This window comes from Stegostoma tigrinum, unplaced genomic scaffold, assembly GCF_030684315.1.
Source record: "Stegostoma tigrinum isolate sSteTig4 unplaced genomic scaffold, sSteTig4.hap1 scaffold_166, whole genome shotgun sequence".
NCBI lineage: Eukaryota > Metazoa > Chordata > Chondrichthyes > Orectolobiformes > Stegostomatidae > Stegostoma > Stegostoma tigrinum.
This window is the reverse complement of record NW_026728107.1, coordinates 92794-120109: the sequence shown is the minus strand read 5'-3', so window position 1 is coordinate 120109 and position 27316 is coordinate 92794. Positions and strand designations below refer to the sequence as shown.

The following is a 27316-nucleotide window of genomic DNA, read 5'->3' as shown; positions in this document are numbered from 1 at the left end:
ACCAACAGTCCCAGGTAATGTTCTGGGGAGCCCAGTTCAAATCCTACCATGCGCATGGCAGATGGTGGAACTTGATTTCGATAAAAATCTTGAATTGAGGATCTAATGATGTCTACGAATCCATTGTTAATTGTTGGGAAAATGATTCTGGCTCACTAATGTTCTTTGGGGAAGGAAACTGCCATCCTTACCTGGTCTGGCCTTCACGTGACTCCAGACCCACAGCAATGTGGTTGACTCTTTATTGTCCTCTGGGCAATTTGGGATGGGCAATAAATGCTGGTCTCACCAGCGATGCCCTCATCCCATGAATGACTCAAAATAAATATTCTCTCGTGTTTCGATGAATGCTTGGAGATCTTATTGAAACGAATACAAATCTCATGGAGATTGTCAGCATGCATGCAGATAAAATGTTTCTTCCAGCTGGCAAGGCTAAAGGCAGAGGATATAATCTCAGAATAAGAGATGGGCCATTTAAGACCAAGGTATGAAGAATTTCTTCACTCAAAGCTTGCTGAATTTTTAGAATTCTATACCACAGTGTGTTACGGAAGCTCAGACATTAAGCACACTCAAGACAAAAATGGAAAGATGTTTGTACACTGATGGCATCAAGGGATAATGGAGCTTTATTGTAGATGATGAAACATGTTCTAATTGAATGACAGAGCAGGCTGAGGGGTCTGACTAGCTCACTCGTGTTCCTACATTCTGTTAGAAACTGAAAAGATGTATTTTCCAGTTCTCAGTCTAGTTGACAGTACCACAATTCCCACAGGACCAATTTGGGATTCTAAAGGTAAACATCAGGAGGTCATCCAGGAAACTAAACTGTTTAGAACATGCTGCAGACTCCTGGACTATTAGTCTTTTTTTCCATGCAGTATATTTCAATAGCAACTAACTGTGGACAGGACAGAGACAAACATCGAGGGCCGAAGGGCCTGTACTGTGCTGTAATGTTCCATGTTCTATGTAAACCATGTGGAGCCTGACTTAGCTGCATTGAATCCTATTTACGTTTCAAGCCTTCATCAGAAAATATGTTGTTTGCTGCTCCAACTGTTTTAGCTATCTCTGCGGAAATGTACAATATGTGCTGCTACAATGCAATCCTCTTCCAAATTACTTTTGGTTTTCAATTCTTCATTCACTACACATAATCACTGTAGGGGCCAAACCAACCCTGTGTGAAGAACTGAATATTCTGCTTGTTGTGAATTGCATATTCCAACAGAAATTTAACAGGGATGAAGAATGGCTGTTTCAATAGTTAAGGGTCTGCTGTTGAAAGACTAATGTTTTCCAACCTGTTTGATCCTACTGGGACAGTATTTTTGTTAATATGTAACAGTTAATCATGTATTTCACAGGCTAACTCAACCTAAATGAAATTAAAGCAAAATACTACAGAAGCAGGAAATCAGAATGTGGGGAAATTGGGGAAAACAGAAAGTGCTGGAAATACTCAGGCAACATCTGTGAAGCGACAAAACTAACATTTCAGCAAACATTTCAGCTAACATTTCCTTCGCCCTGCTTTGGTCCTAGATGCATTTTCCGATAAAACAGCCTCACCACCTCAGAGCTCAGTCACTGCAAAAATAAACATGCAGCTTTCCTTTTTAGAAAAGGGAAAAAGCAATGAGCATCAAACAACATTTTGATAAAAATCTTGTGAGCAAAGCATCATGACCAGGGATTTAGCTAATGCTCTAAACAGAGGTCAGTATGCAGAAGTTATAAGATGCGGAATTCCACCACTAACCTTGAAGAATAATTTCCACTTTATATAAAATATTAAAGTGGTACGGACAGGGAGCCTTGCTGAGCAATTCAGTAATGAGCAGAAACTGGTTGAGTAGCATTATCAAACATATTGTGATCATCTGATTTGATAAATACCACAATTTACGTTAATGAAACTGCCATTTGTGTTCTGAAACTATGCTGATGACTGCCAAGCGTGATGCAGCTGAGATTATATCAATACCCTCATGTTGGAACTATTGAGAAAATCCCCCATATCAGCTGCCATGGGTCACCTTCACAACGTAAGCCATTACCTGGTTTCCCTGCAGAACAGGACACATCACATTTGCCACTGCAGCCAAGTTAAATCTTTTGGTGGGCATGTCTGAGCTCAGATTTTTGCAAACATCTACATCAGGCCATGGGAAACATACATTACTGAAAGCAAGTTTGCTTTTAATATTTTCACTTCAGGATTGCACGAAAATCTACTAGTTCCAATAATGAAACGTAGTAATATAAACATTCAACTTAGAGCATTTATTAGAGTCACAGAGTTATACAGCACAGAAATAGACCCTTCAGTCCAACTTGTCCGTGCCGACCAAGTTTCCCAAACTGTACTAACCTCATTTGCCTTTATCCCCCTCTGAAGCTTTCCTCTTTGGGTAACTGTCCAAATGTCTTATAAATGTAGAAGCAGAATTCAGCTGTAGTTGTCTGTACCACTTCCTCTGGCAGTTCATTCCACATGCAATCCACCCTCTGTGTGAAAATATTGCCCCTCAGGTCCCTGCTGCTTCCCTCATGCAAGTAATATGTTTAGACTTTCAGAAAGCATCAGTAAGATTTTATAAAAAGGATTAAATAGGTTAATACTCAAAATTAGACCTCCGGATTGGGGTTAAATATTGGCACATATTGGGAATTTATTAAAGGGCTTAAATTTGACAGCAGGATTAAACAGTTTTGTTAGTGGACAATACGAGGGACTTAAGGGGAGGAAAGAGAGGAGGGGGAATGGTGATTTTGGTTTGGGATAACATTATGGCTGTACTTAGCGAGTACTTAGGGAGGATTTCTGGGAGTTTGCCCAAGGAAATTATTTGGGTTGAACTATGAAATAAGAAAGGGGTGACCATCTTGTTGGGATTGTACAAAAGTCACCCCCAGTCGTCAACGGGAAATTGAGAAGAAAATATCGAAGGAATTCTCAGATATCTGTGAGAATAATAGGTTTCTAATGGTTGGGGATTTTAACTTTCCAAACATAGACTGGGCCTGGCACAGTGTTAAGAGGTGGGATGGGAAGGAATTTATTGCATGTGTGAAAGAAAACTTTCTTATTCAGTATGTGGATGTATGTACAAGAGAAGGAGAAAAACTTGACCTATTGGGAATAAGGCAGGTGAAATGATTGAGGTCACAGTAAGGGAGTACTTTGGGAAAGTGATCATAATTCTATAGTTTTAAAATAGTTCTGGAAAAGGACAGATTGATCAAAAAATTAAATTGGAAAAAGCCCTATCTTGATGGAATTAGGCAGGAACTTTCAAAAGTTATGAAAACAGAAATCGCTGGTAAAGTTCAGCAGGTGTTGCAGCATCTGTTGAGAGAAATCAGAGTTAACGTTTCAGGTCGAGTGACCCTTCCTAGATTCTGAAGGAGTGTCACTCGATCCGAAACGCAAACACTGATTTCTCTCCACAGATTCTGTCAGACTTTTCCAGCAATTTCAGCTTTTGTTTCCAATTTAAGCATCCGCAGTTTCTTCAGGGTTTTTACTTTCAAAATTTGACTGGGAGAGATTATTTGCAGGTAAAGATTGGGAATCAGGACTCCTTTAAAAAATAGTTAAGGAGAGTCCAGAGACAGTTTGTTGACGATAATGTGAAGGGTAGGGCTGGGAGGTGCCAGGAATGCCGGATGAATAGAGAAATTGAGGGTCCGGTTAAGAAAAATGAGCCATATATTGGGTTTGGACAGCTGGGATTGAGTGACTCCCTGAACAAGTATAGGGGCAATAAGTATATATTTAGGAGGGAAACCACGAGTGCAAAAAAGGGACATGGAATGGCTTTGGCAAGTGCAGTTAAAGAGCATCCAAAGAGATTCTATAACAATAATAAGGGCAAAACAGTAACAAGGGAGATAGTAGAGCCCTTTAAAGATCAAAAAGGCCGTCTGTGTGTGAAACCGCAGGAGGTGGGTGAGATACTAAATGAATATTTCACATCAGTATTTCCCCTGGAGAAGGACGTGGAAGCTAGGGAACCTGGGGAAATAAACAGTGATGTCCTGAAAACAGTCCATATTACAGAGGAAGTGCCGGAGGTTTTAAAATGTATAAAGGTGGATAAGTCCCTGGGACCTATCAAGTGTAACCCAGAGCATTGTGGGAAGCTCGGGTAAATTACTGGGCCCTTTGCTGAGGTATTCATATCATCAAAAACCATGTGCGAGTTGCCAGCAGACTGGAGGTTGGCTAACGCAGTGCCATTATTTCAGACAGGTGGTAAGAAAAAGCCAGGGAACTATAGACCGGTGAGCCTGACTCCAGTGGTGGAAGTGGGTACAATGACAGTTAAAAGGAATGCGGATGGGTATATAAATAGGAAGGGTTTGGAGGGATATGGGCCAAATGCTGACAAATCGGACTAGATCAGTTTAGGATATTTGGTTGGCAGGGACAATTGGACCAGACGGTCTGTTTCTGTGCTATAGAGCTCAATGACTCCATGAGTACCAGAGACTCTTAAGTCTCAGAACAAATTCCTCCTCGCCTCAGTCTTAGGCTGAGGAGTAGGACCTGTCAACTCTGGCCATTTCTTTTCTGTTTTGTTTTCCCTATTTTGGCTTCTTTCTTCTCGGTGATGCCCTGAATGTCCAGCCTCAGTGTAGGCCCAGCAAGGTGATCCATTGGCTGACATGCCTTAGCATGGACTTCTGGCCTTGAGGTGATTCCAGAGCAGTCTCCCGGCCTCGAGAGGCTCAAAGTGAAGCCTGGCATGGTCAGGAGTTTAGGCTCAGACTGGAGGCTCGGTGCCAGCGTGAACTGGGTTAAAAGGACTGACATTCTGAACTTCTTACTGATATTTTAAAATTTATTCCTGTGAACTATCACGGTGAATTTCTTGCTTATTGTTCTCCCTTATTACTCTGATCAATAATCCTGAAACTTTTCTTTCTTTATTTTTCTAATTGTCAATCTGACCAAGAATTTGTACTTAAGAATCTTAACCTGGGTACCTCTGTACCTGAAATGGCCCGATCTGTGACATTTGAGTATATGTGACAATAAAGCTACTTCTCAGATTCAATTCTAACGTGGCACCTTTTATTTGGGGACTATACCTTCTGGACATATAGTCTCCCATGAAGGAAACATCCTTTCCACATTTACCCTGTCAGGCCTCTTAAGAATCCTGTACGATTCACTGAAATCACATCCTCATTTTTTAAAAAGTTCCGGACAGTAGAGTCCCAATCTGATTAGCCTTTACTCATAAGGTCATCCCAACACATTGGAGATCATCTAGTGAACCTTCTTTGAGCTGCCTCCAGTAAAATGATATCTTTTAAATAAGGGAGGAAAAACTGCTGACATAGTCCAAATGTATCCCACCAGCACAACTCCCTCATTTTAAGTGGTTGGAATGTAAGACAAGGGCCAATATTCGATTCGTCTTCGTGTTTATCTGCTGCATCTGTGTGCCAACTTCCTGTGTTTTGTGCACAAGGACCTCAACTGCCTTTATTGCAGATTTCTGCTTTTTTTTCTCCATTTGAATAAAACAACTCTTTTGTTCTTCCTTCCAAAATTAACAACTTTGCATTTTCCCACATTATACTGCATTTGCTTTTTGTCTATTCAGATATCAATATTTCAATGTGAAATGTGTGTACATCTCTCACAACCCACTTTTCTACTTTTTTTTTTACATTTTCTGCAAATTCGGCCCAGGTACTTACACTTCATTACCCCAAGTTATTTATATTTGTTGTAAACAGTTGCCGTCCCAGTACTGATCCCTGTGAAACTCCACTGGTCGCAGGTCACCAAGTTGGAAAAGAACCTCTAATCCCTGCTCACTGCTTCCTGGCTGTTAGCCAATTCTCCATCCATGTCAACTTATCACCTCCAACACCATGGTTTTTACTGTAAGGCTTAACCTTTTGTGAGGTACCTTGATGAACGCCTGCTCGAATTCCAAATATAACACATGTACTGGTTCCCCCCTAACTGCTCTGGTTCAGCATTCTTCAAAAAACTAATAGTCAGACATGATTTCTCTTTCATGGAGTCATGATGACTCTGTTTAATTAGATTATTGCTTTCCAAATGCACTGTTATTATTTCCTTAATGATTGATCCCAACACCTTTTCAACATTAAATGTTTGGCCTAAAGTTACCTGCCTTTTGCCTCCCTCTCTTTTTGAATAGGGGTGTCACATTGGCAGTTTTCCAGATACTTCCCCAGAATCCAAAGATGAGGAAAACTACAACAGTACAGCCACTATTCCTGGAGCTAACTCTTTTATCTGTCCCACCAATGCTTGTGCCAGCACGAGTTGCCCCACAGCGCTGATGTGACAGTCACTGCAAACACCATTATTCAACAGTCTTGCACAGAAATTCTTTGAAAGTGCATCAAGACCAATGTGGCCTTTGCACTGAGGCTTGCATTTTACAAATGGCATGGGGTCAGTGATGCAAGTGAGTAGACGGATGTCAGAGGCCATTTTTAATGGAGGCACCTTTCCCACGTATTGCAAACAAACTGTTCCAATCCTGGCAGAGCCATTATTTGTTCAACCAGTTTGTCCATCAGCTGCCCCCCCAATAGAGATTTCCTGTGTGATGCCAAGGTACCTGCCTTGCTCTCTAGGATTATGACTATCAATTGCCCCAGATACATGGTTCGTGGAGGTGAGCTCTCAACACAAATTGCTGATAGGAGGTTATATTTAGTGAAGCAGCACTAATTAGAGATGAAGTATACTCCCTCAGCCTAGAATTTGTCTTCTACTTCAAAAGAATGAAACAAAAGATTGCAATTTAAGTTTTTTAATTTAAAACAAATGTAAGAACATTGAAAACATTTACTGAACACTATTTTTAGAAACAAACTTAGACAAAGAACTCAGATGATTTTCTCTTCTACCTGTGGCTGGTATTGTTGGCATAGCCTCGATGGTGAACCATTTTAATTTTAAAGTGGTTATGTGTAAATGTCTAATTAGTGAATCCTATGTCGAGCACCAAGCGATTTACAGGAGGAGAAGGAAATAAAATACATATGACCTCTCAAAAATCAGGGCGGTGAGCTCTCTAAAGCCCTTCCTCACCAGAGCTCATTGATTCACATTGGGAAGGAGGCTCGAACATTGCCTGTGGAAGAAAGGAATACCAGAAATGTTAAAGTGCTTGTTGTTCCTGGTGTTAATTTATACATCGTGCAAATGTGAATTTGACAGAGACTCAAATACTGTTAAAAATTCCTGATATTTTGCTACTTTGAATGGATTTTTGTTTTGGATCCATTTGAAAAGTGAATATACATAACCAACGCTGTCCTGCACGTGAGATGTGATTGCATGAAGATGAAAAGGTCAATGAATGAGTTTCAAATTGGCTGTTAACCAATGAGACCCACTTGAAACAATGACAGGTCTGAGTAATGGAACATGAGCAGATAAACTAGGAACAACAAGTGTCTTACAGTATTCATGTCTGAGGTGATCTGGTCCCCTGTACATCTTTTAAATACCTTTTATCCCCAAAATGGTTTGCACTTTACAAATATATATTCTCTTACACACGCACGCACATCTCACAATATAACCATTCAAAATAAATTCATTATAAAGCTGAGCATTAATTAAAGTCTCAAACAAGTGCAATACCACTGGCAATAATAAACAGTGCTGTTATTTCTTGCAGTTGCAGTGAGTTAAAAAACATCAATGGGTTTTTAATGCAGAATTAGTTAAAGCCTCTGGAAACAAAAGGTTGGCTGGAGACTTTAAAGGCCGAGCCAAACAAACCAGCTGAAGTACTCATCATCCCACCTAATGGTCTGGATAAATGGTTAGTTTGTTAGTTTTTTTTTCCCCTGAGATGGCTTGCACTTTACTCTCATATATCCTCTCATACACACACTCCCTCACTCTTACACTCTGACAGTTTCATTCGCAGTCTCACACTTACACACACAATTTCTCACTCAGCCTGTTATAGTCGCTCACACACACACTCAGTCAGTCTGACTCACACTTCACGCAGCCTCACTCACACTCAGTTTCACTCACAAGTATGGACTCATTCACACACATGGACTGACTCCCTTCCCTCACACTCTCAAACAGTCTCATTCACACTCAGTCTCACACAGTATCACAAGCACAATCTCAAGGGTGGCATGGTGTCTCAGTGTTTAGCACTGCAGCCTCACAGCGCCAGGGACCCGGGTTCGATTCCAGCCTCCGGTGAGTGTCTGTGTGGAGTTTGTACATTCTTCCCGTGTCTGCGTGGGTTTCCTCTGGGTGCTCCGGTTTCCTCCCACAGTCCAAAGATGTGCAGGTGAGGTGGATCGGCCACGCTAAATTGCCCGTAGTGTTTGGGAGTGTGTGGGTTGTAGGGGGATGGGTCTGGGTGGGATGCTTCAAGGGGCAGTGTGGACTTGTGGGGTCAAAGGTCCTGTTTCCACACTGTAGGGAATCCAATCTAATCTCACACGCTCTCACTCATACAGTATCACGCTGACTTTGCAGCTTCAGTCACACGCATACACAGTCTCACTCTGACTTTTTCACTCACACACATGGTCTCAGTCTCACACATACAGTCTCATTCTCACTTCACACAGTCTCACACATGTAATTTGACTCCCTCCCACACAGACACTCACATTGTGTCACATGCACAAACTCAGGCTCAATAACACACATGCCCAATTTTGACTCTCACGCACCAACTCAGTCTCACTCACACAGGCTGTCTCTGACACTCTTAGCCAGTCTCATTTGAGTGCACAGTCTCACCCACACAGAGACTCACTCACACAGAGTCTCACCTGCGCACAGTCTCACTCGCACGCAGTCTCACCCGTACATAGTCTCACACACACAGTCTCACTCATAACGCTGTCTCACTCGCATGCAGTCTCACCCGTACATAGACTCACTCGCACACAGTCTCACCCTCACACGGTCTTACTTGGAGGTTCAAACACACAGTATCACTCTGACTTCCCACGATTTCACTCTCACACACCTTGCCTCTCACACTCACACAGTCTCACTCATACACAATCTCACTCTGAGTTCACAGTCTCAATCACACATGGTCTTGTTCAAACTCACTCAATTACACATGCTCTCTCACTCATACATTCTCACACAATCTTATTCAGTCTGACTAATATTCAGTCTCACACTCAATCATACATTCTCAATTAATCTCACTGTGTCACTCAAACTCTCACTCACAGTCACACTCACATCGGATCACTCGCAGTCTCACTAACACAGTCTCACTCACACACAGTCTCTCTCAGACTCTCTCACACACACATTCTTATTCACACACATGGCCTCACTCTCACAAATGCACGGTCTCATTCACATACAAATTCCTACTCTTTCTCTCTCAGTCTCACTCTGACTCACTCACACACGGGCCCACTCACACACGGGCCCACTCACACACGGGCCCACTCAGACTCTTTCACTCACACACATGTTCTTAGTCACACACATGTTTTCACTCTCACAAATGCATGGTCTCATTCACATACAAATTCCTACTCTCTCTCTCTCAGTCTCACTCTGACTCACTGACACACAGACTCACTCACTCACCCACAGACCCACTCACACACAGTCCCACTCAGACTCTCTCACTCACACATGTTCTTAGTCACACATATGGTCTCACTCTCACAAATGCACGGTTTCATTCACATACAAATCCCTAGTCTCTCTCTCTCTCTCTCAATCTAACTCTGACTCTCTCTCTCACAGTCTCACTCGCACACATGCTCTCACTCACAGTCTCACTCTGACTTCATACAGTCCCACTCTCTCACACCCACTCACACAGAAACTCTCAGTATCACTCACACAGTCTCACACTGACTGTCATTCAGTCTCACTCACACGTACAGTCTTACTCTAACTTCACAGTCTCACTCTTACACACACTCACAGTCTCACTCACACATCGCTTACTCTGACTCTCACTCACACAGTCTCACTCATATGTCCCACTATGACACAATAATTTTATGTTAAATTGTTGTAAAATTGAACATTAAGTAAAAACAGTTAAGGTCTCAAACAAGTGCAATATGACTGGCAGTAATAAACAACTCTATTATTTCTGGTAGTTACCCTTTGTTGAAGGCATGTCAATGGCATTCTGTCCAAATTAGTTTAAACCACTGGAGAAATAAAAATATTGAAGGCAGGAATGGAGTGCTGAAGAGTTTAAAGGCCAAACCAAACACTTCAGTTGAAGTATTCATCATCCTGCCATTGGCTGAACAAATGGCTGGTTTGCTTTTTAACCAAACAACCATTGAGGAACCCAAGCAAATTCAATCACAATTGGTCAACAAGATTGATACGTAAACGATTCTTTTTCTCATCCAACCAATTGATACATGACTGTGATGTTCATAGAAGACCGGTGGCAGGGTTCAATTCTCCAGCATTCCAGAAAAAATAGCTGATGTGCAAGATGTTTGAAAAGGACAAACAAGCACTGGACTCAAAAGTTAATGTTAAGCAATTGTCTGAAGTCAAGTCACTCTCTCCAAATTGTCCAATAATTTAAAGTAGAACACTGCCAAAGTAATTTATTCATATATTGCAGGGTTTTTGGTACTGAGCAGAGATTTTAGATCCAACAGAGTCCCATGAAACATTATGTTCCTTACAGCTAAAACTTGCATAGACATGAAGATCTTCTTTCAGTGAATCTCAGGATGAAGTCATGATTCACTTTCTTGTTCATTGCATAATACAGGATGGCATCGGCCGGAAGTATGAGCACTGAAAAAGCAGAGGGAAAGCACATTATTATTCACACGTGTTTTCATCATATTAATTGTGCACAGGTCCAACTGCTTCCTGGATACGGAAATATCAATGGCTGGGAGGAACAGAACAAATGTACTGCAAGGATTCAGAACGTATTACAAAACACAAGAGAAAATCTTGGAGTTATACCAAATTAGGTAAACTCAATAACTGAAAACCATTATATCTGAGACCCATTCTCAGGATGAGCATTGTTGGTCAAGACTAAAATCCATTTCAAACCTCTCACTGTCCGATGGCACATGCCTTCTTCATGACAGTTTGTACAATTGAGTGGCTTTATTAGGCCACATATGAGGCTGTGAAGAGTCAGCATACAGTAGCCCAGGTAAAGATGTCAGATTTTCCTTACTACAGAACAACGCAAAACCCCAATTGATTCACGAATGACCCAGCAGCTACATGGTCACTTCTGCTGATACCAGCATCAAACACAAAAAGGTGCAGTGTGATCAATGCGAAAACACTGAGAAAAGCTATCCTCTCCTTCAGCATTGTGTTGGAATCATGAAACTAACACCACTGAGGGCACCTAAATCAAACACGAGTTAGTGATCCAGTGAATGGCCATTTTCTGAGGGCTATGATGGATGCAGAATAAATTCCAGCTTTGTCAGTGAGACTTACGTCCAGGGAACTGATTTTTCTTTTCTGTGAAATCTGACAGGGATAGCATGCTGCAAAGGCATTGGGACCTTTCATTTTCATAAGGCATTCTGCTTAACACAGCCTGGATGGCAAGTTTTACACCACAGCAGAATTAAACCCATGAGACCTCGTTTCTACTTTTCACCAGGAAATGGTTGGGGGAGGGTTGCGACAGATTTGCAACTTGACAGCAGTGACCCCAACCATGTTTCTGGTCTCTCAGCCACGGGCCAAAAAGAGGGGAAGAACAGATTAATTTCAGCAACAGGAAACATTTATTTTGGAATAACCAGTTAAAATAAGAATGAACAAAGCAGAACAATGTGCTAACAATGCGAATAATTCAGGATTTAATGCCACACCCAAATCCCGATGTACATCCTTCACTCAATATGGCTTTAGGTAGTTTTACAAAAGGGCTACTGGACTCTAAACACTACCCCTGACTTCTCTCTACAAGTGCTGCTACTGCTGCTGTTCTTTTCCAGCAGTTTCTGATTTCCAGCATTTGTGGTTCTTTGTTCTGATTTGGCTTTAGGGCAATCTGATGAAATAATTTGCTTTTATTAGGTGCAGGTATTAGTTGTTTATTGGCTTTACATTCCTCAGAGTTGAATCCTGCTGAACATGCTTGGGTATGTTCAATGATACAAATTTAGATATCTGCAGCTTTTTGGTGAAATCAAAAGAAAATATCAATTCCCTTGCAGTTGTTATGCTGTTCAGAAATAGATTTAACTTAAATTGAAGCAATTTCCACTGCTCACCTTTATTTGATTCAATGATCTGTGCTAGAGCAAATTGCTGAGGACGCTCGGGTTCAAATTTGAGCGCGGTGATGGCTTTGTTGAGAACTTCAGATACACGATCTTGATTAGTCACCTAATTAAAACAACATTCACTTTTCATTAATGCATTAGACACACACACCAAATGAAATATATAATGCCTCAATTTCCAAAGGGCTTATAAATATTGCTGCTTTCACCCAGAAAACTAATTGGGACATTACACTGTAAGCTGTAAAAGTTACATTAATGAAATAATATCTGGTAGGACAGTTATTGTAAAATCTGCATTCGATGCTCCATAACACAGTTACTGTGAACAGTAAAGGTTGGAATTTGAATGGAAACAGAGCCCAGTGATCAAGTTTACCTATACACACAGTTTGAAACAAGTAACTAATGACGAAATTCATAATTTAAATAATCCACTTCCATCCCCTCCCACCCAAAACCCCCATACCATTTGACATAATGGGAACTGCAGATGCTGGAGAGTCCAAGATAACAAAATGTGGAGCTGGATGAACACAGCAGGCCAAGCAGCATCTCAGGAGCACAAAAGCTGATGTTTCGGGCACAGATCCATCAACAGAAAAGCTTTGTTTCAAGGCTGAAGAGATTACAAGAGAGTTGCAGTGGGAGAAAGATCCACTGAGGTTTTTCCGGAGAGAGGAGGGTAACTTCTTCAGGTTAGGTATCCCTGGAAGAGGCTTCACAATGAGGTTAAAATTGTATCAGAGATAATGGGAACTGCAGATGCTGGAGAATCCAAGATAACAAAGTGTGGAGCTGGATGAACACAGCAGGTCAAGAAGCATCTTTGGAGCACAAAAGCTGATGTTTCAGGCCTAGACCCTTCATCAGAAAAGGGTCTAGGCCTGAAAGGCCAGACTGTGTGCTCCTGAGATGCTCTGCTGCTTGGCCTGCTGTGTTCATCCAGCTTCCCACTTTGTTACCCCCATACAATTTGCCTGCTTTTAACATTTATTGTCATTACAGCAAATGGCTCAATGTTGTTTGTGAAGTCTGACATTTCCTAATGTTATGCTTATTCATATAAATTATTCATAAAATTGCTTTAACAGTTTGAAACAGTTAGCAATTTGTGATTTGAAGACAGTGCAAATATTTAATCATAATGTGACTGTACAGGAATAATATTTGATAGGCAGGATATTGAGAAGACCAGTTTTTTGGGCAATTGTCTGCTTTTGTTTAATTCTCTGTTATATTTGGAGAATGCTTTTCTCAGCTCAAGTTTGAGCAATGACCTGGAAGATGAAATGCACCAGTAAATTTTCTGTTTCTTCTGGAGAACTGCAATGTTTTCTGGTTGAGTAAACTCACACTTAATTCTACTTTAATTTTGCTATAGTTCATGGCTAAAAAAACTACTTTTGCCACCCAGTCAAAAGCAAAGATCATATTAAATATATTAATGGATAGCAAATCTGAAAAATCCAAAAAATGTAGTGGAATTAAATTCCTGAGCAAGTGGCAGATGTAGACACAATTACAATGTTTAAAAGACATTTGAATAAGTACATAAATAGGAAAGGTTTGGGGGGATATTTTGTTCGGTACGTCTCGACAATTCTATAAGTGGTAGAGTCAAATATTACACAACTAGAGATTAGATGAACTACATTATCTTTCTAAGGAAGGGTCTAGGCCCGAAACGTCAGCCTTCCTGCTCCTCTGATGCTGCTTGGCCTGCTCTGTTCATCCAGCTCGACACCTTGTTATTTTACATTAACTAACATCCCCAAAAGTGATCTTTTTTGAATAACCAATACCTTTTCCACTCTGTATGCTCAGACTTTAAATGATTAATCACTAATTTTAGTGATTCATTGGTGATAAATTGGATTTTCTAAATTATGTTCGAAGAAGTGCCACACAAGTGTGCAAGCAAAATTGAAGCCTGTGGAATGAAATGGGCAGTGGCGGTATAGACTCAAAATTGGGTAAGGATTAGAACATAGAATCATGAAGAACAGTCATTTGCTCAGGCTAACTAAAGTAAATGAGGGAAACTGTTTACTGGTCCTTCTGACACTATGTACCAAGGTCAAAATCTAAGGTCATTGGTGGGGAGAAAAAGCAAAAACAAAAAAGAATCCTGCTTTTTCCAAACCGCAATGTACGAATAGGTGGTTAAAGCAGATTAAATAACTTTCTAAAGACAACTGAATAATTGCATGGAGCAAAATTTGCAGGGCAGGGCTAAAAAGGGCAATGGTGGTTGTGGTGGGGGAGATGGGTGGCGAATTAGGCTACTTCTCACTGAGATTTAACACAGACACAATAACTCAAGTTTTTGTTTTGCTTTGTGATAACATTCCACGATTTTCTAGTTGGCCTCTCATGACTGTATTAGTTGGCAACAATTTGTTGCACATTCATCAGGAGACATTTTCGTCATTTTGGTTGAGAATTTTGTTTTCTGTGTTTCATAGATGTTCAATCTAAACAAGCTGTTTGCCATTTGCTTATCCAAATTCTGCCTCAGATCTTAGGCTGGTTCTGCCCCATCTCCAACTCACTGACAAGCTAACAAATGTTCTCTTCACCAGAGTAAAGAGGCGCTGTTTGTTAACAATATTTAAACACTAGAAGCAATTTCCACACATCACACTGACCTCTGTGGAGGCACAATCAGAGTACGACTGATCCTGTCAAGGAAAATGCATGATCAAACAAAACAACCTATGTGCCTTCTAATTTGGCCAATATTCCTTCGACTTCCCTGAACTAGCCAATAGGCAATTATTCTGTTTTGGATTGCACTCTTGCTATTGGAACGCTTTGCCTGCAACGGTAGTAGATTCACCAACTTTAGGTACATTTAAGTCGTCATTGGACAAGCATATGGACGTACATGGAATAGTGTAGGTTAGATTGGCTTCAGATTGGTATGACAGGTCGGCACAACATCGAAGGCCGAAGTGCCTGTACTGTGCTGTAATGTTCTATGTTCTTCTCCAACCCATTTTTGATGTGCTTTCTTCCATGCACCAGCCTTTTAAATTTCACATGAGCCAAAGCCAGGAAAGAAATATTCAATATCTCTGTTAGTATTACTCGATTGGCTTACAGATGGACCAAAGTGCCTGTGGTCAGCTAACTGAAGATCTGGTACCTCCTTGCTGATTTATTGTACAGTTAATGGTGCGTGTTAATTTGTGATATTTCCTCTTCAATAGTTATCAGCCAGTCCCCAAAATGGGGCAACAGAGCGCTGCACCTTGCCATGTACACTTAAAGGAGAAATGCAAGGAAAATGTGTTCAGGCCTAAAACCTAAACATTGCTACTGCATTACAAAACAGGATCAAAATGATGGTCAAAGCACTCTCATAGAGCAAAAAAGGCTTCAGCAATGTGGAAAATACACACTGAATATGACTGCATCGCAACAAATAATTGGGATAAAAATTCCTCTTGCGATACTGGCAGGGAGCAATGGCAATTATTTGGACCGAGCATGACGAGAGCAACCAGTCCAGGGACTTACCAAAATAGTTTTGAATTCTTGTGCTCTGTCCTCCTCTAATCTGACTCGGATGAGGCAGCTTTTCTCATTCTGGCGGTTGTCCCTCCGACGTGTTGCACACCAGCAGCTGCCCAAACCTGCACGCCTACGAGACTTGGCTTTGTCATAATTTGATTTTGCTGATGCACCACTGTTGGATAAACCTCCAGAGGAGGCAGTATCCACGGATCTTAATGGCTGTGGAATAATTATTTTGTTTAAGAAAACGTTTGTCAATTGTTGCATATTAGATACTTCCCCCTTTCCAGTTATATTTATTATTACACAAAATATGCTGTCCTGCTGCCCATAAAGGTGAAGGCATTCTGCTCAGGACAGCTTAATTGCAAGAACATTATGTTGTACATGAATTCTTGGTCGTTGCTGTCTTGTGAAATATTTAACTTGCAGTTCTTTCCTCTACCAGTAAAGATCACTTCTGAGGAATTATACTCCCGCTTGTGTTTACTAGCTGTTCAGTCAACATCAACAATTCAGTACTTAGCATGCCCATAAATTACTAATTAGTTTCCTTCAGCATAATAACATTGTGGTCATTTCACTTGACCATGTAAACTGGTGCTTCAATTCTAAGTTTGTCAGATAAACCTTTGGGGTTTCAGTTTGCACTCAGTATGTGAACATGCTTACATAAATATTTATTTGCCCACTTCACCCTGCTACGCACAGAAATCTTGAATACAACTATACTGTTTGAAGTTAAAACACATTTATGAATTGCAGGTGACTGCGAATGGGCCAACCAGTGCATTGTGCAGGTCAGAATGTGTGCGGCACAGCACCACTGGCAGAAAGAAAGACAGACAGCAGCAGCAAACCACATACAGCAGAGAACTAAAGAAACCAGAATGAAATCATCCAAGTCACTGCAGCTCTCAGTTTATGATTAACATACAGGGAGTCACAACACTAAACAGGAGAATCCATAAAAAGGAAGAGGGTATTTTGAAACAAAGAAATACCACTCCAAAACACCTAAATGTGACCTAATAATACTTAGCCCAATTCTTAGGGGAATACATTATGAAAATATCCCTGGGACAAGTCCTAGACATATTCTGTAAACAATAACCATAACACAACTTTGATAATCTCCCAAGATACAATGGTCTTCAGCACAGAACGCACTAATCAACAGCTCAAAGCCCAAATATTGAAGAAAAAGAAAACGTGCAGTCACGAGGACTCCATGCAGAGAGCTGCATTACTTTGTTGCAATTGCTGGATCAAGACCTATCCAACATACTCTAAATACTGTTTTTGTGGGCAGTGCGCTTCAAGCTGCGACAGATGTACCCCATGCACTAAAATTTACTGTGTAGAAATTAAACATGCTGTGAAAAATTAAAGATGAAATATTTTGGCTATTAGTATAAAATCATATAAAATATCTAAGCAAAACAAAGCCAACAGCACAACTCAAAAAAAACAAATAAAATCAGCTCTCACTTCGTGAGCGAATAACACCTTTTCTGGAATCAAATGCTTCAGTAACCAGCACAAAGGTTGAATTTGGCTGGGAATTGCACAGCTGTCTTGCCTTCGTTCTGAAAGCAAGTAACCCAACTTTGGCAAGTGGGACTTGGGACGGAAAATTGCTGGCAGCAGCCAGGTATGAAGATGCTTGGTGGAACGGCATTCACTTTAAGGATTTCAGTCTGGCTGAAACATCAAAATGGCTATTCGGCTAATAGCTCTTAAAAGAAAGGCGAAGGAGATTGGCTAGGCAGCCATCCAGCTCCAGTGGCTGGGACGGTATCACTGAGTACCCTTGTATCCTCTTGACTGCCAAAGTGTAGTCAGGATAATAAGACGGCAGGAAGGCAGAAGAAAGGAAGGAAAGAAAGAAGAAAAAAACTGTCTGGACATTATTAGACAAACCAGAGTCTCCAAGAACAACATATTTTACGTGATGAGTGCCTCACTGTCTCACCTTTTCCGGCGCTTTTTGCGAAGTGCTCGGCTCTTCCATTTCCAAGTGGCTGGAATCTGATAAAATGCTGGCTGCGGTAATGCTGTCGTCTGAATCCTCATTCTGAAGGGATGCTCGCTGCTCAGAGCTTTTAGTTTGAGTGTTGTGTATTTTAACACCTCTCTTTGAAAACAGGCTGCACAAGGGAAAGGGGACACAACAAACATGAAAATGTCATTGCATTCTAGAGAAACTGTTTAAAAAAATTAAACTAGAATGAAGGTATATTGATGATGAGAGTACCAGGAGTTTGATGCGCGCCACATTTGACCTGTGAGAAATTAATAGTGGCACACTCATACCAAGAGCTCGCATTACTAGTATTGAACACCGTTACATTGTCTAATAGTTAGGGAGTATATGAATAGGTTACAATGTTTGCATATTCCAATGGCACAAGAATCTGGGCTTTTTGCAGTGTTTGTTCAACCTGCTATCAACTTCAATCTCATGAAAGGCAAAATGTGGATTTGAATACCCACAGGGTGGAAAATTTCCCCCAACCTGGCCACATGCTAATGTGTATGTAATTTCATCCTGAAAGCTGCAGTTTATTAAAAATAAAACGTAAAACAAAGTAACACCATTGATAATTGATAGAAAACTGTATACAACACTTTGTAAGGTAGGACAGTGAACTCTGAATTTGGCCTTCAGTATATTGGTACTGCAAACGTTAGGATTTCTATTCAGCAATTTGCATTTATATTGCATAATTAACATCGAAAATTTTCCAAAACTCCCAAAAGAAGTACAGCAGATGCAATGACAAAAAAATTCCTACACTGAAAATCCCGATTGTTGGTATATTAGGCATTAAATAGTGCAGGGAGCAAGAGCAGATGGCTGCTGAAATGTGAGATTGCACACTAATGCTGCAACGTTGATTGCCTGCACTTCGAGAATCACAATTAAGCCACGGAAGCCTAAATCACATCCATGTAACATCCACACTCATGTAAAGAGAAGATATCCTAGGAAGTGAATAAGTGTTTCCCTTCTCTTTCTTGGTTTCTATATAACAATAGTCACATGTCACAGTCCAGATCACTGCAAGGCACAACACAGCAACAAGGCATGGTTTTGCTTCTCTGAAACTCGACATGGGGAGGTGGTGGAAAATCTGACTTTGCTGAGTTCCGGTCAGTCCTTACCTATTGAACAGAAATATAAAATAATATCCCCAACTCAGGAAAATTATCAAAAACAATAACTTTGGAGTCTTTACACATGTATGCACAACAACACAAACACATACTTTCATGTCACCTACATGGAAAGAGATTTGAGTTTTATAGACAATAGACAATAGGTGCTGGAGTAGGCCATTCGGCCCTTCGAGCCAGCACCACCATTCATTATGATCATGGCTGATCATCCACAATCAGTATCCTGTTCCTGCCTTATCCCCATAACCCTTGATTCCACTATCTTTAAGAGCTCTGTTTATCTCTTTCTTGAAAGCATCCAGAGAGTTGGCCTCCACTGCCTTCTGGGGAAGAGCATTCCATATATCCACCACTCTCTGGGTGAAGACATTTTTCCTCAACTCTGTTCTAAATGGCCTTCCCCTCATTTTTAAACTGTGTCGTCTGGTCCTGGACTCACCCATCAGCGGAAACATGCTTCCTGCCTCCACAGTGTCCAATCCCTTAATAATCTTATACGTCTCAATCAGATCCCCTCTCATCCTTCTAAACTCAAGTCTCCAAGTCCAGTCGCTCCAATCTTTCAACATATGATAGTCCCGCCATTCTGGGAATTGACCTTGAGAACCTACGCTGCACTCCCTCAATAGCAAGGATGTCCTTCCTCAAATTGGGAGACCAAAACTGCACACAATACTCCAGATGCAGTCTCACCAGGACCCTGTACAGCTGCAGAAGGACCTCTTTGCTCCTATACTCAATTCCTCTTGTTATGAAGGCCAGCATGCTATTAGCTTTCTTCACTACCTGCTGTACCTGCACGCTTGCTTTCATTGACTGATGTACAAGAACGCCTAGATCTCGTGTGCTTCTCCTTGACCGAACTTGACTCCATTGAGACAGTAATTTTGAGGTGGAGCTTCAAATGTGAGAAGCATGTCTGATAATTTTTCAACAGAAGATATTTCTGCTGCCTGCTGACCCACAAAGTAGAACACAAATCTGATTTTTCACTCAAAATTGTTAAACATTGCTAGTTTTCATTATACAGGCCCACAAATATGCAAATTTAATTCACTGTAACACTTTTTTTGCTTACTTGTCTCTCATAAACAAATTTATTCCGGTGAAATTTAGCCATGGTGCAGAAACTTCTCTGGACAAATGAGAATCGCTAGGCAATACCAAGCTCATCACAGGTCCACATTCTACACTCATGGTCATAGCAAAGAATCTCTATCAATCAGTCTACACGAGACACATGCACAAGGTGAGAATAACAGCACCACTCCTTGCATCATCTCAAATTACTCAAACAGTTACTAAAAATCTCACTCCAATGAAGCAATAATGACCACACATCAAATGTCTCTATTTGTCAAGGAACAGATGTAATTACCTTTCTGTCCATTCATCCCAATAATAAAGGAAATAATGAGATATTTGCGGTGCTTAACATGGGATACTTACCAGCTGAGGCGTTTAAACACACTCTTTTTGGGCTTTGGCGGTTTCTCGAGTTCAGAGGAGCTGCAGGGTGGCAAATAAACATTTTCAGACAAGATTCATTTAAAAAGAATCAGATGCTTTTGTTCAATATTCTTATTATTTATGGCAAAATCAATCATTTACATAGATTTGAAATTGCAGAATGATAATTTTGTTTGCAAAAGGCACGTGTTTTCAGGCAGGAGAACACTGAACATTACTTTGAGTAATGAGCGACAAAAGTTCTCACTGTAGGCACATCGATCTTTTCTGCTTTATGAACAGCAGATCAAGACAATAAGAGTTCTGAAGAAATGTCACCAGACCCGAAGGATAACTCTGCTTTCTTTCCACAGATGCTGCCAGACCTGCTGAATGTTTTCAGCAATTTCTCTTTGTGTTTTTGATTCCCAGCATCTGCGGTTCCTTTGCTTAATTTTTTACCAAGACGATAACCCCCTCAGTCTTTTTGCAGAACACGTGGAATTGAACAAAATGCTCGAACTTCTACAGCAGGTACAGAAAAAATTAACAAGGACTGGGCTTGAAAAAAGTTAACTGGAAAACATGAGAATCAAACTTCCAGTGCCGAAGGTGATACAATAGGTTGTAAAGTTATACAGGAGTTTCTCTGGGCCTCATCCACACTGTCATGTGAATGTACAGACAATGTCAAGCAATGAAAGGTAGTCATGAATCAGTCACTTCAGGTGACTAAAACACCACATGCCACATCTCGGAGGTAGTAAAATGAGGAGTATATCTCTTGACCAGACTTTCTGTTGCTGATATTTTCAGACAAACCGTCCGAAAATCAACCAAACTATCCGAGAGGTCCAAAAGAACTTTAAATATAACTTATGATCCATGCAAAGTGAATTTCGGTAACATTTTGTAATTACTGTTATAAATAAATACCATGTTTGAAGTTGGCCCAATACTGACTGTGCCACTGATGGAACTGACGATAATGCCAGGTGCTTGCTGCACATGGTCATCCATAGCCTGAGGATGGGCTTAATAGTGAGCTTTGATTTTCAAAGCAGGAATGTAAATTGCTACATCAGGTACATTTTAAATAAGAACTTCTGCCCATCAATTTATGAAGAAGCAAACTGTTTTCAAACATTGTAATTATTACAAAGCCTGCTCTGTCAAAACTAAAAAATAGTTTCAGTGATCTATAATCTGGTTCCTTAATCAACTCTGGTCCAGGAATGGCAAAGTGTTTTGTTTATCAGTTGGAGATTATTTTTGGTTGCATTATTAAAAATATACTGTGGCTATTTCGAGATGAGGGAATGATGTTTTTAGGCAACCATTGAAAGATACTTTAAAATGCTGACCAATTGTGTAGGGTTATTGTTAATTTTATGTTAGTAATAGGATTATGTGTTTGAAAAGAAATTGGAAGGAAAAGAAACATTTCTCAAAACTGGTACAATTTACATCTGGATTTGTAGGTGCACCCACAATAGGAGCTCTTGGACATGTTGCTAAAATTGGTCACTCATCAAGTTTTTTGCATTTTCCTGCAATCATTGGCTTAGTGATAGTATACTCTGCACTATTATATACCAATGAAACGCATTTTGATGCAACACAACAGAATTGATTCATTGAGCAACTGGCTTTATCCTCATCGGTCAGAATTCATTGTCAAAACTTTGAAACCAAGGAAAAGGAAGACAGTAAACAATCTGGCAGCTCACTAGCATTAAACAGCAATTATAACGAGAGAAGATTTCACACACAACCCTTAACTGTTTTACCTGCACACTCCTACAATACCAGTTACGTACTCGCTATCCTCACTTAAGTATTGTTGCATAAAGAACAAGTCTAGAAAATTCTCGTTTGGACGAAGGGTGTAAGATGAGCAAGCAAACTGCAGGGATTTGATACCCAAAATTATTTCATATTCCTGAAAGAACACAAATAAATAATGAGCTGTTAAGGCAAGTTTAAACTGCTATAATTGCTCCTGCTAAATCCTAGTCTGTGGTATTTTGAACAGCATCGATAACTTTATTCAAAGTGCACAGTACATCATGTCACAAAAATATTTCTGCTTTGGAAATAAATGACACAAATGTGACTTTTCAAGGATAAATTTCTGTACAGATTATCCAGGATGGTTTCAGGACACTAATTCCCAAAACAGTGCTTCAAAGATGGATTATTTTAAAAAATGATTCACTTAAGAACCATAAGCTGATTTAGGGTGAAGACAAGAAATGTTATGAAAGATCATTCATCCAAGCAAAAGGAAGTCTGCCAAGTACAAAATAAGTGGCTGATCTATAGTAACTGATACCAAGACAGACGGTGAAAATGTTGAGTTAATTTTTCAAGGTTGCACCACCATGAAATTGAATGGACCATGAGCAGCTCGAAGTTACTGGACTATTTTCTTTCAACCACAGTGGCTTCTTGGTTGAATCTTGTCACAATTTGACATGTAAAAAGGGGCAGACCTTTCTCAGTCAAACTCTGACAACATGTTACTGTCAAGTTGTAAAGTGCCAGCCAGTTTTCAACAGGTCAGTGAAAAGAAACACTTCACTACATCCACATCAGCCACGACAAATGGCGGGCCATTTGACAGATTACATTCCGAGCTGGTGAATTGGAGTCACATAGCGTTGGATGCCTATTTTGCCACCCAGCTGATTTTACATCACATGGCCCAGTTTGGCAAATTCAGCATCAGCTGCTTCTGATCGGAACCTATTCTATTCATAGGGACCTCAAGTTACAGCTCTGTAAGCAAGAATTCATTGTTTGCCATAAGGTCAAATTCCTCTCAAATTCATATTCTCAGGTTGCCTGCTGAATGTTGCAGTACAAGATGAAAATACAATCTGAGTGGGTTATCTCTGGGTACTCTGGTTTCCTCCCAAGGTCCAAAGATGTGCATGTTAGGTGGATTGCCCACGCTAAATTGCCCGTAGTGCCCAGGGATATTTAGCTTCAGTGAGTTAGACATGGGGAATGGGTCTGGGTGGGACCCTCTTCAGAGTGGCCCTATGAACTTGTTGGGCTGCATGGCCTGTTTCCACACTATAGGGATTTGATGATACCCTCAACAGTAGCCATGACAACAGGGATGTTTGAGAATTTGGTATTACCAAATTCAGAAATATGGAGTAAAACATACTGCCCAGTCAGTGAGAATCCAAACAGGTGCACTCCCTCAATTTCTGACATCCCATGACGAAATGATGTCTCTCATCTAAAGGAAAATACTAATATGGAGAGATTGTTTATCCAGTGTCTTCAATAATGAAATAGCTTCCATGACACTGAGATTAATTGAACAACATCTTCACTCACATAACGCCTAGCATATCCTGTGCGTGGCTGTGACTGTTCAAAGGTAAATTGTAGCACATTAGCAGCGCAAAAGCAGGCTATTTGACTGAACTGCTCCATGCTGATCTATACACCTCTCCCACCTTGCTTCAAACTCTAAATATGCCGCTGTGTCCTTTCTGACATCTAACTTTCTCTCAAATACATCTGTGCTCATCCTCTCAACGAGTCCTGGTAGCAGCAGCTTCTGCATTCTGGCTGCTCTGAGTAACAAAGCATCTCCTTAATTCTTTATTGGATTTATTAGTGACCATATACATTTAGGATGCTGTTGGGGACTCCCCCTACACCCCCATCAAGCAAATAAAGCAGCACAAGATTGAAAAGCATGCTTTTCCCCTTTCATACAATTCCAAACATTTTGTACAGTGCAATTTTCAGTACTAACTTTTTGTCTCTTGTCAAAGTTGATCAAGCCATTCTGTAAGAGATAGACAAGGACAAAGAAAATTAATTCAAATGTACAAAGGTCAAACAGTACAACAAGATCATGAAATTTAAAAGATCAGAAGTGAAATACAAGCTCTGTAAACTTGGTTCCATTTTAGTATATCGTCAAAGGCCAATCACAAATGATCTGTCATACCACCAGGTCATATCTTGGACACTACATAGAGCCCTTTGCTCCAGTCAAGTAGGTCAGTACCAAGCTGAAGACATTCTCAGCTGTTCAACTGCTCAATACGCAGTGACATCCAGGTAACCAATTTACCTGTACAGAATAAAAATGATGTGCAATTTATCCAACCTTTTGAAAAACTAAACCCATATTCAATTAACTGCAAAGTGATTTGCATGTTCCTTTGTTTACAAATTGTTTGATTCACAGCACAAAGCATCAAATTATTCTGATTGGGATTATTAATCAAACTCATTCATTTTTTTTATTGCTTTGATTCTCATCTACAAGCAGCTTGCAATGAAACCATAATAATAGCGCTCATCAGCAAATAAGGAATCCAAATCTTGTAAGAGAGACTTACTGAATGGTAATTCGGGAAAGCCGAATCCAGTGCTGAAAATTCTGTTAAGAAAGTTCCCAGGTACGGCACAATTCCCTGAACGATATCCTAGAAAAAGAGAGGTGAATTTGTTTAATCCATTGTGAACTCATTGTCCTATTTCTCAAAATTACTACTCCATGTCTTATTTATTCCCTTGATCATACAACTAAATCTATTTAGAATCAAAATTTAGGACTCAAAATTTTAGACAGTTATACAGTGGAATGCAACGTTAGATCTATAAAGGCCAGGCAAGTTCAACGTTTGATCCCTCATCTGTGAACTGGAAACCAAACTCAATATTTGTGTAACCTCATCATTTGGAGATTGGAAATTTTCGATGTAACGTGCAATTTCGCTTGAAGATAAAAACAATTTACCTCACCAGATCTCCAAAACTTTGTCTCAACAAGTTTAAACGTCATTTTTTTCTAAACTCAAGAATACAATTCTTCTCAAGGTCTTTTCATTAGACACCTCTCTTACCCGAAGAAATAATTTAATGGTCTCAGATGGTGGGTTGGTTCAGAACCTAAGAGCCTAGGAGATACATCGAATTGGCAAATTGGAGCCAAAATTGGGTTTGCGGCAGGAAGTAAATGTGATTTTTGAAGGGCTTTTCAGCAACTTGATGCTTTCATCCAGCAGCATACCACAGGGTACAGTAATAGTTCTTACTGTGCGTACATTAATGTTGAAGACACGAAAGCTCCAAGTATGAACAGCCGATTCACAGATGACACAAGAATTGGACGGTTGTGAACAGCAAAAAGCCTTAGTCTCTCGGGTTATGCATATGGGCTGGTTAGAAGGCCTGAACAGAGGCAAATAGAATTCAATCCAGAAAAGTGTGAGGTGAAGCATTTTGGGGGTCTAATAGGTCAGGAGAATATATGTTCAATGAGATAATAAGGTGTGGAGCTGGATGAACACAGCAGGCCAGGCAGCTTCAGAGGAGCAGGAAAGTTGATGTTTTGGGTCTGGATGACAGAGGATCAAAAGGACTTTGGTGTGTGCATGAACATATTCTTGAAGGCAGGAGGACCTGTGGATAAGTTGGTAAAATATTGGATACTTGCCTGAATATAACAGCAATGGGGTAATGATGGAACTGTAAATAACATTAGTTGAGCCACAGCTGGAACAATGTGTGCCTCAAAACTAAGGCATTTTGCTACTTACTACCGTTCCAATTCTTGTGTCATCTGTGAACCTGCTGTTCACACTTGGAGCTTTTGTGTCTTGAACATTAATGTACTCACAGCAAGAACTATTGCGGTGCCCTGCACCACTGCCAAAGCACATTTGTGTAAGATGCTGAAAGATTAGCAAACCATGCACTGTAATTCACTGCATAATCTGGGAGAAAGCTTTATGGAAGTTATACAACTGTCCAATCATGAACTCACATTTTCCCCTGTATACTTACAGAATTTTGCACCACAAAAACAATCATCATGCAGAGCACACATTTTTGATTATAAAAGCAAACCTACTTTTAGATTCAATCTAGATCAGAAAAATATGTTGAAATTCTGTACAGTGCACCAATCACAACACACAATAAACAAAGTGTGACAGCAGGGCAGTAGAAATTCTGGGGCAAACATCTGGAAAGCAATGTAAAAAGATAGTTCACTGCAACTAGAACATTGAGCAGTTTGAAAAATGGAGTGTCTGTCAAACTGACAACATGCTAGCATGATTACTGCATTTCTCCCTCTTCAAATACCAGCTTGAAAGTGTTTCAATTCCAACTAAGAATGATTTAGAGAATAAGAAAACGTTGACTATTTTCTGAGCTGGACAACTAGTTTGGTAAAGTGGCACCAAAATATTTATATCTGACCAATTATTCTGTTATTTTGTCAAATTCAGGAGCAAAATGAGTGGACAAAGAGCATGATAAAAGGAGTGAGGAGGAATGGCTAGAAACTTGTCAGTTTTCGTCCAAGCTAGTTGAAACTAGATAGTTGATGTCTGAAATACTGAACAAAGAGATATGAATATCTCTCCATTCCTACGCAGCAAATAGTTCTGACTGCAGAGAACAAGAAAAGGAAGACATGGTAATTGAGTAAAAACACTTATGAGAACCAGTTAAATCTCTTAATGTTTTGCCTTGGCTTTTATTAATTACAAGGCCCTTGAGGTGTACAAAGCAAAAGAAAAAGAAATTGGCACATATCGCACTTTAGACATTGCTTCAGTTCAAATTTCCAAGATAATGAACACTGAGAAAGATAATCTATGAAGGCTGCATCACTGCATCATAGACATTGCTTCAGTTCAAATTTCCAAGATCATGAACACTGAGAAAGGTAATCTATGAAGGCTGCATCACTGCATCATATACATTGCTTCAGTTCAAATTTCCAAGATAATGAACACTGAGAAAGATAATCTATGAAGGCTGCATTACTGCATCATAGACATTGCTTCAGTTCAAATTTCCAAGATAATGAACGCTGAGAAAG

At 40.2% G+C, this 27316-nt stretch overlaps 1 protein-coding gene across 4 annotated transcripts in view; it reads right to left on the bottom strand.

Moving 5' to 3' along the window:
- Positions 1-17905: 17905 nt before the first annotated feature.
- LOC132207814 (ral guanine nucleotide dissociation stimulator-like 1) overlaps positions 17906-27316 on the bottom strand; it is a 47913-nt gene continuing 38502 nt past the window's right edge. For all 4 annotated transcript variants that reach the window (XM_059643665.1, XM_059643668.1, XM_059643666.1 and 1 more), the window contains 4 exons: positions 24819-24905; positions 24224-24256; positions 20443-20502; positions 17906-17960 (listed from right to left, as the gene is read on the bottom strand). In XM_059643665.1, the coding sequence (XP_059499648.1) occupies positions 20494-20502; positions 24224-24256; positions 24819-24905 (129 nt within the window). In that variant the 3' untranslated portion in view covers positions 17906-17960; positions 20443-20493. The remainder of the gene's footprint in view (positions 17961-20442; positions 20503-24223; positions 24257-24818; positions 24906-27316) is intronic.